General features: G+C 31.4%; 1 protein-coding gene across 4 annotated transcripts; it reads right to left on the reverse strand.

Annotated features, from left to right (window-relative positions):
• Positions 1-751: 751 nt before the first annotated feature.
• Positions 752-13,375, reverse strand: LOC109339047. Of its 4 annotated transcripts, none has more exons than XM_019576412.1 (3): positions 13,371-13,375; positions 1,119-1,308; positions 752-1,014 (listed from the first exon to the last, which is right to left on the reverse strand). In XM_019576412.1, the coding sequence occupies exons 2-3, from the start codon at positions 1,305-1,307 to the stop codon at positions 919-921; spliced, it is 285 nt and encodes a 94-aa protein (XP_019431957.1). In that variant the 5' UTR covers position 1,308; positions 13,371-13,375; the 3' UTR covers positions 752-918. The 4 variants fall into 4 exon arrangements, with proteins under 4 accessions (XP_019431957.1, XP_019431954.1, XP_019431953.1 ...); XM_019576409.1 differs by lacking the exon at positions 13,371-13,375 and adding an exon at positions 5,257-5,424 and having other exon boundaries at positions 1,119-1,310; XM_019576408.1 differs by lacking the exon at positions 13,371-13,375 and adding an exon at positions 5,257-5,424 and having other exon boundaries at positions 1,119-1,317.
• Positions 13,376-17,566: the final 4,191 nt, after the last annotated feature.

Below are 17,566 nucleotides of genomic sequence, written 5' to 3' on the forward strand. Positions count from 1 at the left end.
GCTCAAGGATAGGGAAAATGGGTCTATGACCCAACCCATTTCAGTTTAAACGGAGTTAAAAACCTTAATTCTTTCCTTCTTCAACATAATCATCCTAAGACTTCAACCATGGCTAGAAGAGGCTGCAAAGCCATTCCCTTTTCATCTTCAACCACGAGCAGAACAAGTTGCACAACCATTCTCTCTTTGTCTTCAACCACAACCAGAAAAACCAATATCAATATTAGGTAAGTCATTAATTTATAAGATCTTGTTTTGTTTCCACTTATAAGTTCCATGTTATTGCCCACTTTTCACTCATAATAATTGTTCTACTTACTCATAAGTTTCAAGTTTTCACTCAACTCATATGCTCTTTGTTCTCATAATGTTGGTTATTAAAACATACTCTTCCTTTTTATTTCACAATATCAGTTGCTCTACCTCCATCTTTTTGTCAGTAATTGATAATGGCTTCAAGTGGGTTTGGTGATGCACGTGATACTTCAATTCATATGGCTGGAGGTTTAAGTTGTTCCAAGGTTTCCAAAAATGGTTCTTAAACATGTTCTTTATTTTTTATGTATATGTTTAAAAAATCATATTTGGCACGATCCATGTTATGAACACATTTTACATGTTCTTCTATCCCTCTCGTAAGATCTCAATTTTGTCAATCATTAATATGAGTATCCTTCAGGAATGAAAAGTGGCGAGGGATAGAAGGTTGGAACTAAGCTAACAAAATTCAAATAATAGTTCAATATCAGGGTAGAGAAACCATAATGTGATAACTAATTGTTGGAACTTTTACAAACAAAATTTTGTTTCAAATAACCTGTCTCCACTTATTTAATCCCAATATGAATAAATATCCAGAGGTATTAGTATTACCACAACTCAATCAAAACCTTGTACAGTAGTTCAAAAACAAGAAATCTAATCTTGCACAGTTATCAGAAGAGGCAGATAACTTTCAACTTGTTTCACATCATTAGAGTTCCTTTCTGCAACAATCTTGGACAAACCAAACATCTGAAATTCATACAGACAATACCATATCAGCAGGCAATACCACATTAGTATATGGGTAAACAAGGTGATGCAAATAATTTTCTCAAGAAATTTTAGGCACCAACCTTCTGAACTGTTTTCTGAAAGCAAGTCTTATGCTCATCCACAGAAGCATTAATAAACTCGTCAATGTGATCCTTCAAGTCCTCCAAGAAAGTGGCTTCCTCGCTCTTCTTCCTTCGACATGAAGTAATAGCAGGCGGGGCAGTTGCAGCTGAAGACTGCTTTTCGGGTTGGCTTTTCTGAGTGTCCATGCTCTACAGACTCCAACAGATGAAACAAAAATTATCCCACGAACTCAATGATCATAAGGAATTTAATTTAAACATGTTATCACACAACAGAACACCGTAATAATATGTTAAAGATCCCAATCAATTACATTCCTTTATCCAAACACTCACTAAATCATATTAAGTTCAATTTCAAATAAACAAAACATTCATTAAATATGGACTCACCTATATTTGTATCTTAATAATCATTTGTATAATAATATATATATATATATATATATATATATATATAATTTCTTGGCATGCTTAATAATTTGTCTAATAATATATATAATTACTACCCAAGTTTGGTACGAAGTTTTGCATCTTAATCATTTGTCTAATAATATATATAATTACTACCCAAGTATCAGCAATTACAGAAGTATTTCTTTGGTGAAACAAAAGAAAGAACTCAGGGAGAACTCGAAATATAGCACTCTTGTGCAAGAAACAAATAATCGGTTGAACTGGATTTTATATGATACACTAGTAAGTTTCCCATGCATTCACACATGCCACTTCCATTTTAACGTATGTTGAAAAGCGCGTACATATACATCGTAATCCAAAAGACAAATATCAAAAATCCATGTTTTGGAATCCTCCCGGAAACAGTTTTTTTGATGCTTTTATCTCTCCGTAATTGCATGTTCAGCAAAAAAAAAAACTATATAATTGAATGAAAGTCAGAAACTCAAGTGAAGAGTCAATGGTCTGACCTATATTCCTCACCTTAGAGTTCCTAGTCTAAATTAAAGATAAAAGTACCACTGAGAAAATATAAGAGATAAGTATGTGACTTATATTCAGTGAATATAATGGTTCCAGATACAATAAGGAATTAGGAAAAGTGACAGCAAGACTGAAGTATACAACAATATTAAGAACCGATATTTCAAATTCCTAACTATATATATATATATATAATGGTTTAGTCACATACATTCACATAATAACAAAACTCTGCTTATGTACCGATCATCTCATTAACTATCTATCAAATTAACAACTCAAAGCCACTTAAAAAGAAATTTGATAGCCCAAGACAGAAAATTGTAAATTTAATTACAATTTAAAAAAATTCACAATTCAATCTAATTGTAAATTCAGAGGCAATGTACATGAAGCATAACTAGAGTCTCAAGTGACTTAATATTGCCGAACCACTCATAATAGACTAAAGATTCAAAGTACAAGCAGGCAAATTTAGACCAGAAGAGATTGCTACATAAAAAAATTCCTACCCAAGTCCCACTCAATCATAATACAATAGTAAGGTTGCTGCTTAATGACCAAGAGGTCACGAGCTCAAATCCTTCCTCCCAAAATTTTATATTGTGATGTTCCTGGAGCCTACCTAGGATGCATAAGCACTATCAAAGGTGTCTTTCTTTGTTTCAAACTATCGGGCTATAATCCTATCTTATATTCTTTTTACATCAACCACATACTTCTTCTATTCCTTATCTACAATTATACTCACCCTGTTTTTTGGTCTAGGTAGTCAATTGTGGATATCGGAGCATAGTAGCCGACCCCAAAAACAATATAGCGGACGACCGCTACAACTAAGGGAAAAAATAAAAGTAATTTATGCCCTACACATAGTAATACACAAAAATGCTAAAATACACCATATTAAAATGGTAGTTTGCTTCTTGTTTGTACTGTAAATGACAATGAATAAACCATTGTATGGTTCAGTTTAGTTTGCTTCTTGTTTGTTCATAGCACAAAAACCAAACCAAACCAAACCAGAGTTATAAGATTTGGTTCGGTTCATCACTTTAGGTAATTTGAAAATAAAATAAAAACATAACTTTTATTACCTGATGCTGTACATAAATTTAGTTGTTCTTAATCTTTTCTATCTTATTTCTACACTATGGTAATATTTCAGAAAAAATATAGGCACTTAAATTTCTTTGGCAATTTGCATAAACAACATATATGTCAATCGGGAGCATGAATTACATGAAAATCGACATGAAACACTAGAAAAGCATTGCAAAGCAATCAACTATGTATATCATCAAGCAAACAAATTTTGGAACCAAGCTAGTAAAATGAATTTTGAATGAAAACAAGTTTTTATTTTTACACTTTATTAAACATGTACCATGAATTTATGTATATTTGTGAAACTTATATTTGTACGAAATCAAGCATGCCTACACTTTAAAATCAAGCATGCCTATACTTTAAAATCAAGCATGCCTATCGTCTAAAATTTTTCTAATTTTCTTAATTTCAGTCTTCCCAAGTCATCTTCTTCACCTAAATAAAAAAACACTCTCCATTTTTTTGTAGCTGGACTCCTGTGGTCTTGAATTATGTGATACAATGATAAATCATATGACATGGTATCACAAAGTGTTTACTGTATTTAAAAATCTACAATATGTCATACGAGACACTAATTAATTCAATATCTCATACAATACACACTAATTCATACATTAATATGTAAGTAATAAAAGCAGAGGCCAAAAAATAGCATAAACCAATTGAGAGCAGCAACAAACATACCTAGGCACGATTTAAGTTTCAACCAGAGCTGCTCTCAGAGAGAGGTTTGATTCAATCCAATGAAAAAAATTAGAACCCTAATTTTTTTCATAAATTGTCATGTACAAACCATTGTAGGCGTACAATTGTTCGGTATGATTTTCTGTGAATTATAAGAATTGAAACAAAAGTAGATGGTTCTGTTTGTTCATAGTACAAAAAACTATGAACTATCTGGTTTGGTTCCATTCATCAGTTCACTTGCTTTGAAAATTAAAAAAATAAAAATTATAATTTCTATGACCTGAATCTTGTACATAAACATAGGTGTTCTTAACCTTTTCTATCTTATTTCTATATTGTGGTAATATTTATATAGGCACTGAAATTTCTTTGGGAATTTGCATAAACAAGATATATTTGTTAAGAGTCTCACGTAGAATAGCAAACTCAATGCGCAATGTTAGTTATTCTTAAGCTATGAAGTTCTCCCACCTAATAGACTAGTCTTTTAGGTTGAGCTCCCCTCGTGTGAACTCTTAACAATTGGCGCTTTTATTGAGAGTTGTGTTACAGAAAGGGCCACCTATAGGCTGAAGCAGCCAAAAAAAGAGAAAGGGCTACCACCGATTACCGATTGGTGTTGACATAGTGAAACCCGCAGTGAACGTCAACCCTTAAGGCTTTGTTTGGGAGTTAGGAGGGAAAGGAAAGGAGAGGGATGAGAGGGTAAAGAGGGGGGAGGAAAGGAAGGAGAAGGGAGGGCAAATTCAACTAAACCTCTCCCTTGTTTGGGAGTATGAAATTTAGATAGAAGGGGATGGAGGGTTAATATAATACAAAAATACTATTTTATCCCTCTTCCTCCTTTAAAAAATCAATAGTATGTTATGTATTATATGTTATAGAATAATATTAGTAAGGGTAGTTAGGTAATTTGGCTTATTTTCCTCCCAAAACACCCCAATTTGTGGGGAACTAGGTATTTTGGCATTTGGAGGGTTTGAGGGGGTTTGAAAAATCCTTCAAAACCCTCCCCTCTCCTCCACTAAACTCCCAAACAAGGAAATCTCTCTCCTAAACCCTCCCCTTCCTTCCCCCCTCCAAAATGGTACTCCCAAACACACCCTAAAGGGACGGGAATGTTATGAGTTCATATTGAGTATAATAGCAAACTCAATGTGTTATTAAGTCATGACACTCTCTGGCATAATAGACTAGTATTTTTACTCATGTGTCTGTTAATCAGGAAGCATGGATTACACAGGAAAATATCGACATGAAACCCTAAAAAATAAACATTGCAAAGCAATCAAGCATCGATAGCATAACCATAGAGTGTTGCAGGAAGAGAATGAGCAAAAACTGAGAGTGATGGAAACAAAAAAACGGAATTGATAGAATGATCAGAGAATACCTGACAGTGGAAGAAGGATTCAAGGACTGAGGGACGAGTAGAGGTGCCGCTTTGGGAGAGCAACGCGGTGGAGCTTGACGGCGAGCAACGGGTGAAATCAGTGGGCAAGCGGTTCGTTGTTTTCTCGTTCTAAATGGGGAGGGAGAGGGAATATATTTTGTTGTTTTTCTTTTTCCATTAAAGACGTATTCATCTAATCATCTTCATATTAAATATCCAAGGATTCATTTAATTTAGGAATAAGGGGAAAAAATATACTCATTCATTATAATGGTTCAAATCCACTAACTCAAATTATAAATTATTAGATTTTTATATAATAAATGGTTAATATATGAAATAGATTTAGTCTACTTAATCCTATAATAAGTGAATTTTTTCTTAAATATTAGGGCTTAAGTGGTTCAGTTTTATTGTATGAAACTTGTAAGGTAGAATCAAATTGACACAAAAAACATATTTTAAATTTGAAGTTAAAGAATATTTCAAATTTTAAACTTTAGGAGGAATTGAATCATATATTCTAAAAATATTTTCATTATTTCATATAAGGTAAATGATTAAAGAAAATGTCATATTGGGGTTATTTCAAATTTAGAGTTTGTTTTTTTTAAATGTATTGATCTTATTATTGATATATTGGATACAAAAATTATTTAATTCTAGTTAATTTTGTTGTTGTCTTCCAATTATAAAAACTTAATATGTTTTCATAATTGTAATTATATGTAAGTCCTTAGTTATGTGAAATTGTTCTTGTGGGAAGTTAAAAAATTTCCATTTTCTACCATAAATATGTTTGAGTTTGCTTACTTCTTAAAGAAGTAGACGTAAATGATTTAATATGATACATATTTTTTTTTATATCGCAAGAAGAATTGGTCTTCCTTACTCTACACAAATAATTGTTTATTTCATTTGAAATTATGATATTAGAAAACTTGAATAAAATTGTTTAGCATGCTTAGAGGTGGTATACATACATGTTACAAAGCAAAGTAGCAAGTAGATTACTTATTAGTATACCTTAGAATCGATAGTGTAGCAAATATATTTATGATTGAATGACCCTTTTATTAGAACGAAATCTTGACGATTTTGCTCAAAAGAAGTTTCAACTACATATATATGCAAATTTTGTACCAATTCTTTAATATTTGCTAGTTTCTTTGCAAAATAGATGTTTATCCTTATAAAAGATATTCAGTGATACTGTACTTGAAATGCTATATAAGTTTCTTGTCGTTTTTTCTTTTAGACAATTTAAGAAATAAAAATATATTGCTAGTTAGACGGTGCTATTATGATAATCAAGCATATAAGAAAATCATGTTGTAATTTAAACATTATTTCATCATTTTCATTATATTAGTCTTTTGTCAAGTTTTTATATATGACTTGTTTTGATTTGTGTTATGTCATTATGCCTATGAATTGCATTTTAAATTTTAAAACATGTATATTAGTATGTTAGCTAAAATGACAGTTGAAATAAATAAATGATGTCTTATAAAATATAATTTGAAGTACCGCACGATTTTCTTTTTAAAAACAAGAAAATCGTGGAACAAAACTAAACCAAACGAAACATTTCATGATCAATTCGATTCCTACTCAGAGATTCAACTAATATCATTTTACTTTGATTGGTTTATGAATTGAATTATAAAACGAACCAAAGAGAATCGTGACGCACAATAATACTTTAATCCCTAATAATATGAAGAAGAAAAAACTCCCTTTAGTACTGAAATTATTTTTTGTAATCAAGTTAATTCATCCCTTGATTAGTCTCCATTTAAATTAGAGTGTAATATGTATGTACTATCAGTATAAAATTTATATATAGTCAATACATCATTTAACATGTTAGTACACCTTTCTATTTATAGTAAGTATTAAAAGTACCCAAAATATAATTTTGAATTATATTCTAACACTCTCCATGGTCCGAAACTACACATCTAATTGACCTTTGATTAACTTTGATCTATTAACCAATCATTCAAGCATCCTTCAAGCTTTGAACTCTTATCTTCTTCCTCAATTATTTGAATCGTTCCATCTTCAATACCTTGGTCATTATGTCTGCAAGTTGGGCTTGTATTTTGCAGTATGTCAGCTTGATCTTCCTTTCTGAAACTTGTTGACTTAGGTAGTGATATCTTGTCTCTATACGTTTTCTTTTGCCATGAGAGACTAGATTTCTTGCTAAATCAATGGTTGACTTGCTATCTACCATTAACTTAACAATGGTTCCTTCTTTAATACCAAGTTCCAACAGCAATAAGGATAGCCATGAGGCTTGGCAAGCTGTTGAACAAGCAACTATGTATTTAGCCTCACAAGTTGATAGAGTCACTACCTTTTGTTTCTTTGAGCACTATAAAATTGGGGCACCATCAACTAAAAAAACATATCATGTTGTGCTTTTTTCTATCTAATATATCTCCACACTAATCAGATTCTGAATAAGCCATGAGATTTGGTTTGATCTTTTCATCATGATGAGGGAAGATAATGACATAATCAAGTGTTCCCCTTAGATATCTTAGGATCATTTTGGCTGCAAGAATATGAGAATGCTTAGGATTGTTCATGAATCTGCTAACTACTCCTACACTGAAGGATATCTCTGGTCTGGAATGGCAAATGTATGTTAAACTTCCAATCATCTGCCTGAAAGACGTTCCATCTGTGGTAGCTTCTTCTTCATAGATTCCTAGCTTTAGATTCACCTCATCTGGTGTTTCAGAGGAGTTGTAGTTCAACATCTTGAGCTTGTTTAGTACTTTCAGTAGGTACTTTCTTTGATACACGAATAGTCCTCTTTTGGTGTATTGAAATTCCAAACCAAGGAAGTAAGACGATCTTTCCAAGTCTGTCATTTCAAATTCACCATTTAGTCTTCTCTTCAACTCCTCAATTCCCTTTGAACTACTGCATATTATTAAAGATCATCCACATATAGACAGATAAACAAGGCATCCTAATTCTGGTTGAGTAATTTGATATACACACCATGTTCTACTACACATTTCTAAAATCCAGAGTCTGATAGAAACTTGTCAATCCTTTTGTTCCATGCTCTAGGTTCCTGCTTCAGTCCATAGAGTGTCTTGTTTAGCCTAAGCACTTTCTTCTCATTCCCTTTGCTGATAAAGCCAAATGGTTGAGTAAAATACATCACTTCCTCTAATGGACCATTAAGGAATGTAGACTTTACATCCAATTGGCACAAACTCCAATTCTTCCAGCTAGCTAGAGCTACTATGAGCCTTATTGTTTCTAGCCTAGCAATTGGTACAAAAACCTCAAAATAATCCAACCCTTCTTTCTGCATAAATCCTTTGGTCACAAGCCTTGCTTTGTGTTTTACTATGGTGTCAGGTTTTAGTTTAACCTTGAAAATCCACTTGATTGTAATTGGCTTCTTCTTATCTTGTAAATCCACCAATTCCCAAGTGTTGTTCTTTTCTATGGACTTGATCTCTTCTTGCATAGCTGCTCTCCAAGTACTATTAGATACTAGTTCTACAAAGCTGATTGGCTCTACATCAGCAAATAAGGCCTTATGTTGCATTATGTCTCCTTCTTGATTCACTTCATCATTAGGGCTCAACACATAGTCTAATAACCAATAGGGTAGATTCCTCGCCCTTGTGGGTCTAGTCCTTTCTAGATGAGGAAGTGTGATTGTTGGATCCATCCTTATCTCATCCATCACTAGATCATCAATTTCCCAGTTTATGGCATCTTGGCCAAAGAGATAGGGTTTTCTTTCTGAAGTTTCCATGAGTTTAGCTCATCAAAGTACACATCTATGTTGAACACTACCTGCTTTGTCTCAGGATTATACAATTTATAGGATCCTGTAGATTTGTAACCAAGTAGAATTATGGCTTCTCCTTTATCATCAAGTTTCTTCCTTTTCTGGTCTGGTATGTGTCTATAGCAAAGAGATCCAAAAATTCTTAGGTGCTTCACAGAGGGTTTAACTCCAAACCATGCATCCGTAGGGACTTGGCCATGAAGTCTTTTAGTTGGGCACCTATTCAGTATGTAAGCTGCTGTAGATGATGCTTCACCCCAAAAACTGTGTGGAAGTTCCTTACCTTTTAACATGCTCCTAACAATGTTTAATATGGTTCTATTTCCCCTTTCTGACATTCCATTGTGTTGAGGTGTGTAAGGGCAGTTACCTCATGAAAAATTCCTTGCTCCTTAAGAAAACTTTCAGATTCTCCTAAAGTGAACTATCATCCACCATTAGTTCTTAGTATCTTTAGGAATTTTTTGCTTGTTTTTCTACCAATGTTTTGAACATTTTGAACACTAAGTATGTGTCACTTTTGGCTTTCATCAAGTACACCATAATTTCCTGGTCAAATCATCTATGAATATAACAAAGTACTTACTTCCTCCCAATGATGGAGTGCTAAATGGGCCACACACATTAGAGTATATCACATGCAAAAGTTCATTTTACTCTAGGGGTGTGTATAAGTTGAATTAAGATCTAGATTGTTTTCTAATTAGACATTTGTCACATACCTTGTTTGGAATCTGAATTGATGTTAGTCCACTAACCATGTCTTTGGACCTTAGCATGCTTACGTTTCTGAAATTCAGATGTCCTAGCCTTAGGTGTCATAACCTTCTTCTAAAGATATTGTTGAAAGACATTGAGTTTCAGTAGTTTTCAGGTTTACTTGGAAGGTCTTGTTTCTTGCCAAAGAAACTCTCATTATCTTGTAGTTCTTGGCATCAAATATCTCTAATAATCCTTGATGCATTTGTACAAAGAAGCCATTTTTCTAATTGTTGTCCTAGACTAAGAAGATTACTCTTCATGCTAGGGACATGGAGTATATCAGAAACTAGTGCATTCATGCCATCTCTAATATTGATCAAGACATCACCAATTCCCCCTGCTTGGATAATTCTGCTTTTAGCAAATCTCACACTACTTTTTCTTTGATCACCAAATTTATCAGCCAATTTCTATTTCCAGTCATGTGATTTGAATACCCAAAATCTATGTCCCATTTGTCATCACTACTGGATCTATGGTTGATTTCCATCATCAACAGAACTGATTCATCATCATGACATTCATCACTTACTATCTTTGCCAAGTAAGCCTCATTGTGGTGCTTACCACACTTTTCATTCTGACTTGAGGGCGTCTGACATTCACTACTGAAATGTCCAATCTTGTCACAATTGAAGCTTTTCATTTTTTTCATGTCAACCCTCTTCTTATTTCCTTGCCATTTCTGGTAGCCTTTTTGTCTTGTTGGGTATTGAGTTGGATCTGAATGAGATCTTTCTTGGTCTGAAAATTGAGAAGACTTGTATCATCCCCTTCTATGATCTCTTCCTCTACCTCTCTTTCTTGGCACAGCCATGCTGCCATAGCCTCATCTTCTTGAGGCATGGGCTTGCAATGCTTGATCAATAGGTTTTTATGTGGATCTCTTCAAGATTCTTTATTCATGAGCTTTAAGGGAACCTTGAAGATCCACTATGTTCAGTTCCTCAATATTCTTAGATTCTTCAATTGCCACCAATAGATGATCAAACTTGGGACTGGGTGTTCTTAGAATCTTCTCCATAATTGTATGATTTGTCATGTTCTCGCCACTTGCCTTCATTGCATTTGTGTGGCTAATGACACAATTGAAGAATTTTGCAGTCCTTTCACTTGATTCCATTTGCATCAACTCATATTGCCTTATCATGGTTTGTAGTCTCACCTTTCTCAATTGTTCAGCTCCTTCATTGCTTTTCTCAAGAATTTCCCAAGCTTCCTTTGCTGATTTTGCAAATAAAAAATCTTCTCAAAATGTGCTTCATCAATATATTGATGCAACAAGAACATTGCTTTACAATCTTTCTTTTTGCTTTATTTGTATAGCACCTTTTGTGCTTCTATGGTCAGATTTGCCGAATCTGGAAGTCCATCTTCCACGATCTCACTTACTTCTTGGAACCCCATAATAGTTGACATTTGAATTTTCCAACGATTCTAGTTGTTGCCATTAAGTATAGGAATATTTTTAGGAAAGTCGGTTTGCCCCACTGTTCTTCGAAGAACTGAAAGTGTTGATGTGTTCTTGAACCTTGCTCTTGATAACAATTTGTTAGAATACCAAGGAAGAGAGAGAACATAAAAAGAGTGAAAACATAATGAAGAGAAAAATGAATTGAAGTGAATTGGAATTGATTTATATTTCTGTAATGTTATAGTAGTTAAGTTGGGTACACCTTGCTATTTATAGTAAGTATTAAAACAAACCAAAACATAATTTTGAATTATATTCTAACATGATATTCATTTCTATTACTTTTTCGAAGAGTCAACGATGATTAAAAATCAATAGTGAATTACAGACTAACAGTGTATAAACCTCTTATAGTATCAATGCTTACATTTTTTCTCTACAAATTAACTAGCTCGCATATATGATATTTCAGTATGAAATTTTGTCACATTGCAGCAAAATGGTATATTGAAATGACATTGTTCCACCATTAGAAAAATGAAAACTTATCAGGTACTCTCTATTTCTGGAAAGAGAAGTGCATAAGAAATAAAAGAAAATATTATATGATGTGATAGTTCTACCATTTAGATATGATAAGATGAAGTTTTTAATTTTAAATATAAAGACAAAATCAATAATTAGCATCTCTGTTAATAAAGAGAATTCTTTTCCATTACCCTCCACCCAAATTGACACATTACCCTTCTTAGTATTACTAAACCCCAATTATGATTTATCCTCTTGATCTCAATCCATAGAAAACACAAGCTAGGATGTAATATTAACTCGAAATTGTTGCTGGTGGAATAAGACATAATTGTTAGAGATATGTTGAAAATCTTTATTCTCAGAGTCATTTTTGTTGAAAATAGAAAATATGGTGGAAAATATGTTTGTCAAGTTATAAATGAGAACATTTTCTAAAAACATTTCCTATAAATGCTGAAATTTTGGAAACATGGAAAAGTTGTTTCCACCATTTTCTCTGAAAACTTTGGAAACGTGGGAAATGGGTAGTTCATGAAGTACACTATTTAACAACATCTTTTTTTCCTCAATTTCACATACTCCTCATTCTCCTTGATTCAACAACACTTATGCCCTTGAAACGTTTGTTTTTGCTATGGATAATTCTTGTTGGCTTCTCTTCAATCTCAATGAAGGTATGTATCTTTCATTTTTTACTTGTTTTCTCTTTTTCAACACCAACTAGACTACACAATATATGTTCTCCTTCAATTTATGAAGTTCTTCCTTTCTAATTGAAACTCGCAAACCGTTTATAAAAGTATTTAATTTTTCAAGCCATTTTCAAATTGAGTATCTCTGTTATATGTTTGAGGCTTTAGATTTTTATTTAGATTATAAAATATGAAATAGATTGAATATGTTGTGTTGATTAAGTCATCTACTATATATTCATTTTTAATTTATTTATGAGTTGCATGTTATGTGTTTGGTTAAATGTCTAAATGAAATTTGTAAGGTATTAGTCTTTCCTAGTTGTTCATTTGTTATAATGTGTTAGACCTGTTATGTTATAATATATTGTGTAGTGTAGTGTTGTTGGCAACCATTTCTTGTTTAGTGTGTTTGCTTCCATATCATAGACTCTATTTTAGTTATTGTTTTAATATTAACATATTTTTTACTCATTCTTTCTCGGTTGAGATTCCCTTTTTTCTATTTGGTTTACATTTTGGTAAAACTATCCACACAAAAATTGTTAAAAGGAATTGATTTGAAATTAAGAATTTTTTTTTTATAAACTAGTTTAGAAGAACATCTTCACAGTAGCCATGGAAGACTTTAATGAAATTGAGAGAATGTTTTTGAATTGTCCACTTAAGCACTTTTATAGACACATAGAGTGCATGTGCCAATTGTAAAAATGCAAACACAAAAATAAAAGTTACCTTGTAAGTTAACATGGTTTAAGCATATGAAACAAAACAATGATCATTCTACACCACTTAGAGGTATGCCCCTGATTTCTCCTGATTTTGTTCCACTAGAAATTTTGGTGTCTTTGTGAAAACTAGTTTCAAGATACCTCACTTAAACCTTTTTGAGATTAGATATCCTCTAACATATGGAAGATTTTATGTTGGTTTATAAAGTCTAATTCTTTAACTTGTCTGGAAAACATTTTGCTGCAATTGAATTATGAATTCGGGTATTTAATAGTTGGCTATTACAATTGAATCAACGTGAGTTTTGTTTTTATTTAATTATATTAAAGTATTTCTATGGGAATATGGTTTAGTATAGACGGGATTAAAAACTGATAAGGGAGAGACCATGGATTGAACAATTCAAATATAGACATTCATTGAAATAATTTATGATCGAGTGAAGAAGAAACTATTGCAAGGATCAACATTTAAAATATCAGTTTGGAAAGATATAAATAGTGAATTGGTGAAGGTTACTAGAGAAAATTTTGGTGTAGATAGGCTTAAGGGAAAGTTTCACTGCATACGCCAACAACATCATGAATTTTCAACTTTACTAGCTCGCACAAGAGTTGCATGGGATTGTGAAGCTAATAAAATGAATGTTCCATAAGGAGTATGAGAAGAAATGTATAAGGTATGGAAAATTTTACTTTAAATATTAAATAGTATCATTATCATTATGATATTTTCTTAAATTTTTATTTGCATAGTATTAAAGTTTTTCCTTTCTACTTTCTAGAAAGGAAGATTCTACAAATAGTTTAAGAGACATGGATTTGAACATGACTATGACGTTGTTGGTGAGATATTCAATTCTAGCACTACAATTGGGAGATGAATTCAAGCTTCTACTAGAGAGCCACCAACCTCTGATGAAGAGAAAGAAATAGAGGAAGACTTTCTATCAAAAGGTGCGCATATTGATTGTGATACTATTGATAATTTGATATTGATGGGGAAGATTTACAAGAAATTGGCAAAAAAAAAGAAAAGTAATAGGATCTTCAAGGGAGATTCGACACAAAGAGGCAAATAATTCTAGAATAGACAAATTAGAAGCAGCCATAGACAAATGGACTGATTCAATACGTATAAGGGCAGAAGCATCAAGAGTAAAGGCTGAATAATATAAAGTATCAATCGCTAAAAACGCTAGTCCAATGTCTGATCCTTACTGTATATAAAAATGTATTGAACTTCTTGGCTCCATGGATGATGTTTCTTGCAAAATTTACAATGTCGCATTGGTGAAGTTTGCAGAAAAGGTGTTGAGAAGCGTGTTTGTTATTATGTCCCCTTTAAGGAGGAAGGAATGACTAGTATCTCTAGAGTAGTATTTATGTATTTTATTTAATTAGTGACTTTATCTTTTATTTCAAACATTTTATTTTCTTACTTAGATTTCTGACATTGGATTTTGATTGACTTAATATTATTGGTTAGATATTCAATTCCTTAGAAGGTAATGATATGCGTTTTATAGTAGGCATTTATTGTGATTCCAAAATGATAATTGTTACTAAATTTGGCTATTGTTTGGAAATGTCAATAGTATAAGATGTCAGTTTGCATTATGTATATTGTTTGAATGATATTTATGATAAAGTGAATGTATATCATTAGTCATTACTTGTCAACTATTTCAATATTATTTCATGATTTCACTTATTATAAATGTTTTATTTTTTTTACACTAGTAAATTTAACTATTTATTTATGCATATAATTATGTCAACTAGTTCTAGTATGGAATCAAGTAAATTGGATAATGATATTGAAGATTTAATTATAGTTTCATGGATTATGGAATATGAGAAATTTTTTATTAGTAAGACATCTTGCATGACTTCTTTATTGACTGAAAAGATATATACTCTTGAAGTTATGGCCGACCAGGAAGCTAGATATTATGAGAATTTTAGAATGAGAAAAAATGTGTTTTTCAATTTTTGTGATGCTTTAAAGATGTTGGAAATCTAAGTGATGACAAAAAAATATATGTTGAAGAAGGAGCAGTAATATTATTAATCATCATATGTCATAATATGCGTTATCGAATCATTACTTAACACTTTCAATATTCTCTACATATTGTAAATGGTTTAAAAGAGTTTTAAGAGCAGTTTGCAAGTTAGGTAGAACAATCATCATACTAAGAAGTCAAACAACAACACATCCATATATAAGAGGAACCTAGAAATATTTTTCATATTTCAAGGTAAATTTCTATACTTTAAATAATTAATATATTTATTTTATTTGTGTACTAAATTATTATTCATATTTTCAACTTAGAATTGCATTGGTGAATTGATGGCACACATGTATCTACTTGGGCTCCAACATCAAAACAAACAACATTTCATGGAAGAAAAGATTTGATAAACAAAATGTATTGACATTGTGTAATTTTGACATGTTATTCACATTTGTTTATTTTGGTTGGGAAGGAATAGCAAATGATTCAAGAATATTTTTATATGTTTTAACTCCTACAAATGATTTTCCAAGGTAAACAAAATTCTTTCAATATCACTAATATTTTTTATTAGTTATAAGTTATTCAATAGGTATTCTATTTATCTTGCAGATCAATTTTATCTTATTGATTATGGATTTCCTAACATGTCTCGATATCTTGCTCCATTTCGAAAGATGAGATATTATTTGCGAGATTTTCATGATGGATGGCGACTAAGAGGTAAACAAGAATTGTTCAATGATAAACACTCTTCATTAAGGAATGTTATTGAGAGGTGTTTTGGAGTACTAAAATCAAGATTCTTTATCTTAAAGATGATGTCAAATTACCCTGTTACACTATACATATCTTTATTAGATTGCAATATAGTGATGATAGACTATTTGGTCAATATTTTGGAGAAGATTTGATTGTTGACGATCAAGGATTGATCTTAAATCAACAAGGTATCAATGTTGATGCTCATCAAACAACTGAAATGGTCGAAGTTCGTGACACAATTGCAACCCGAATTTGGGAAAATTATCGTAGATCTTGAAAAGCTTTATATAATTGATAATTATAGTTTTTTCCTTTGGATAGAACTTGAATTTTGTTTCATAAATAGTATGACTTAATATTATATCTTATTTTTCTTAGTAAATAAATGTATTATTTATGATATCTCATATAAGTGTATGAGATGATAACTTTAATAAAAAGTGATTCAATAATATAATGCTTTTAACCTTTACGACAAATGTCGGTTTAAAAAAATTGTTTATATTTAAATTTTAACTTCACTAAAAATTGGTGTTTACATATGAGAATAAACATAGTTAATCATATTATTATCATTTATGAAATAGACGTTGTAATGAAAAGCATAAATCAAACACATTTCATTTTTCCATTCTTTGGAAACAAAAATATATCAAATGAAACCAAACATGTCTTCTAAATTTTTATTGCTTCAAAATGAAAATTGTTTTCAAGAAATACAAATGGGAAATGAAAATAAGAAATATTTTCACCAAGCAAACATACTCCAAGGGTGTGTTTTACGTCAAGAAATGTTTTCTATTACTATTTCCTATTTACATTTTGAAAAAATAATTTTCATTTTCATGTTTTAATTTCTTCAAAACACGTTTGTTATAATCGTTTTCTTTCATGTTTTCATTTCTTCAAAACACATTTGTTATAATCATTTTCATTTTCAAAATTATTCACTCTAAACTTCACAATCCAAGACACTCTTGCAATTAATTCAATCCTAAATTTTAATTACTAAAGTAGTCATTGAGTGATTTCAACAAATTTTATGTTATCAATACGGTGAGTAACTTTAATTGGTGGAGTTTGTCATTATCTATGACAAAGACATGGTAATGGTCATAACGATCATTATGCACTTGCAGATACTCTCCGAAAAAGTTAAAGTTAAAATGAAATACTAACATACAAGTGTTCTCTTATTTAATTAAGATTACAATAACTTCAAGGGGCATCAATTTTCATCCCAAAATAATATATTATCATACTCATCCTCAAATTATTTCAGCAATACTATATGAGAGGTAAAGAAAAATTATTATGTTGAGAGATAAAGAAGTAAATTCTATTATGAAAGTATGTGGTGGTCTAGATGAAGGAGGCACTCGTCAATTGATTTTGGGGTTTTGTTGATTAGTGGATAGAGTAATTTTAAAATTTATCCTTATATATTGCTCATATTTTCACCATATGTTTCTTTATTTTTTAATCTAGTTTTCAATGTGCTTACATGTGGCTATTTAGTCAAATTGCATCGAATTCTTATATCATTTACTAATTTTTAT

The sequence above is a fragment of the Lupinus angustifolius genome, unplaced genomic scaffold (assembly GCF_001865875.1).
Source record: "Lupinus angustifolius cultivar Tanjil unplaced genomic scaffold, LupAngTanjil_v1.0 Scaffold_54_2, whole genome shotgun sequence".
Classification (NCBI taxonomy): Eukaryota; Viridiplantae; Streptophyta; class Magnoliopsida; order Fabales; family Fabaceae; genus Lupinus; species Lupinus angustifolius.

What these genes read in the sequence shown, in the direction of transcription:
- LOC109339047 (XM_019576412.1), bottom strand. Translation starts at nt 1,307, where the DNA reads ATGGACACTCAGAAAAGCCAACCCGAAAAGCAGTCTTCAGCTGCAACT. An exon ending in TTCAGAAAACAGTTCAGAAG is followed by an intron (nt 1,015 to 1,118) that starts GTTGGTGCCTAA and finishes TATGAATTTCAG; the next exon opens with ATGTTTGGTTTGTCCAAGAT.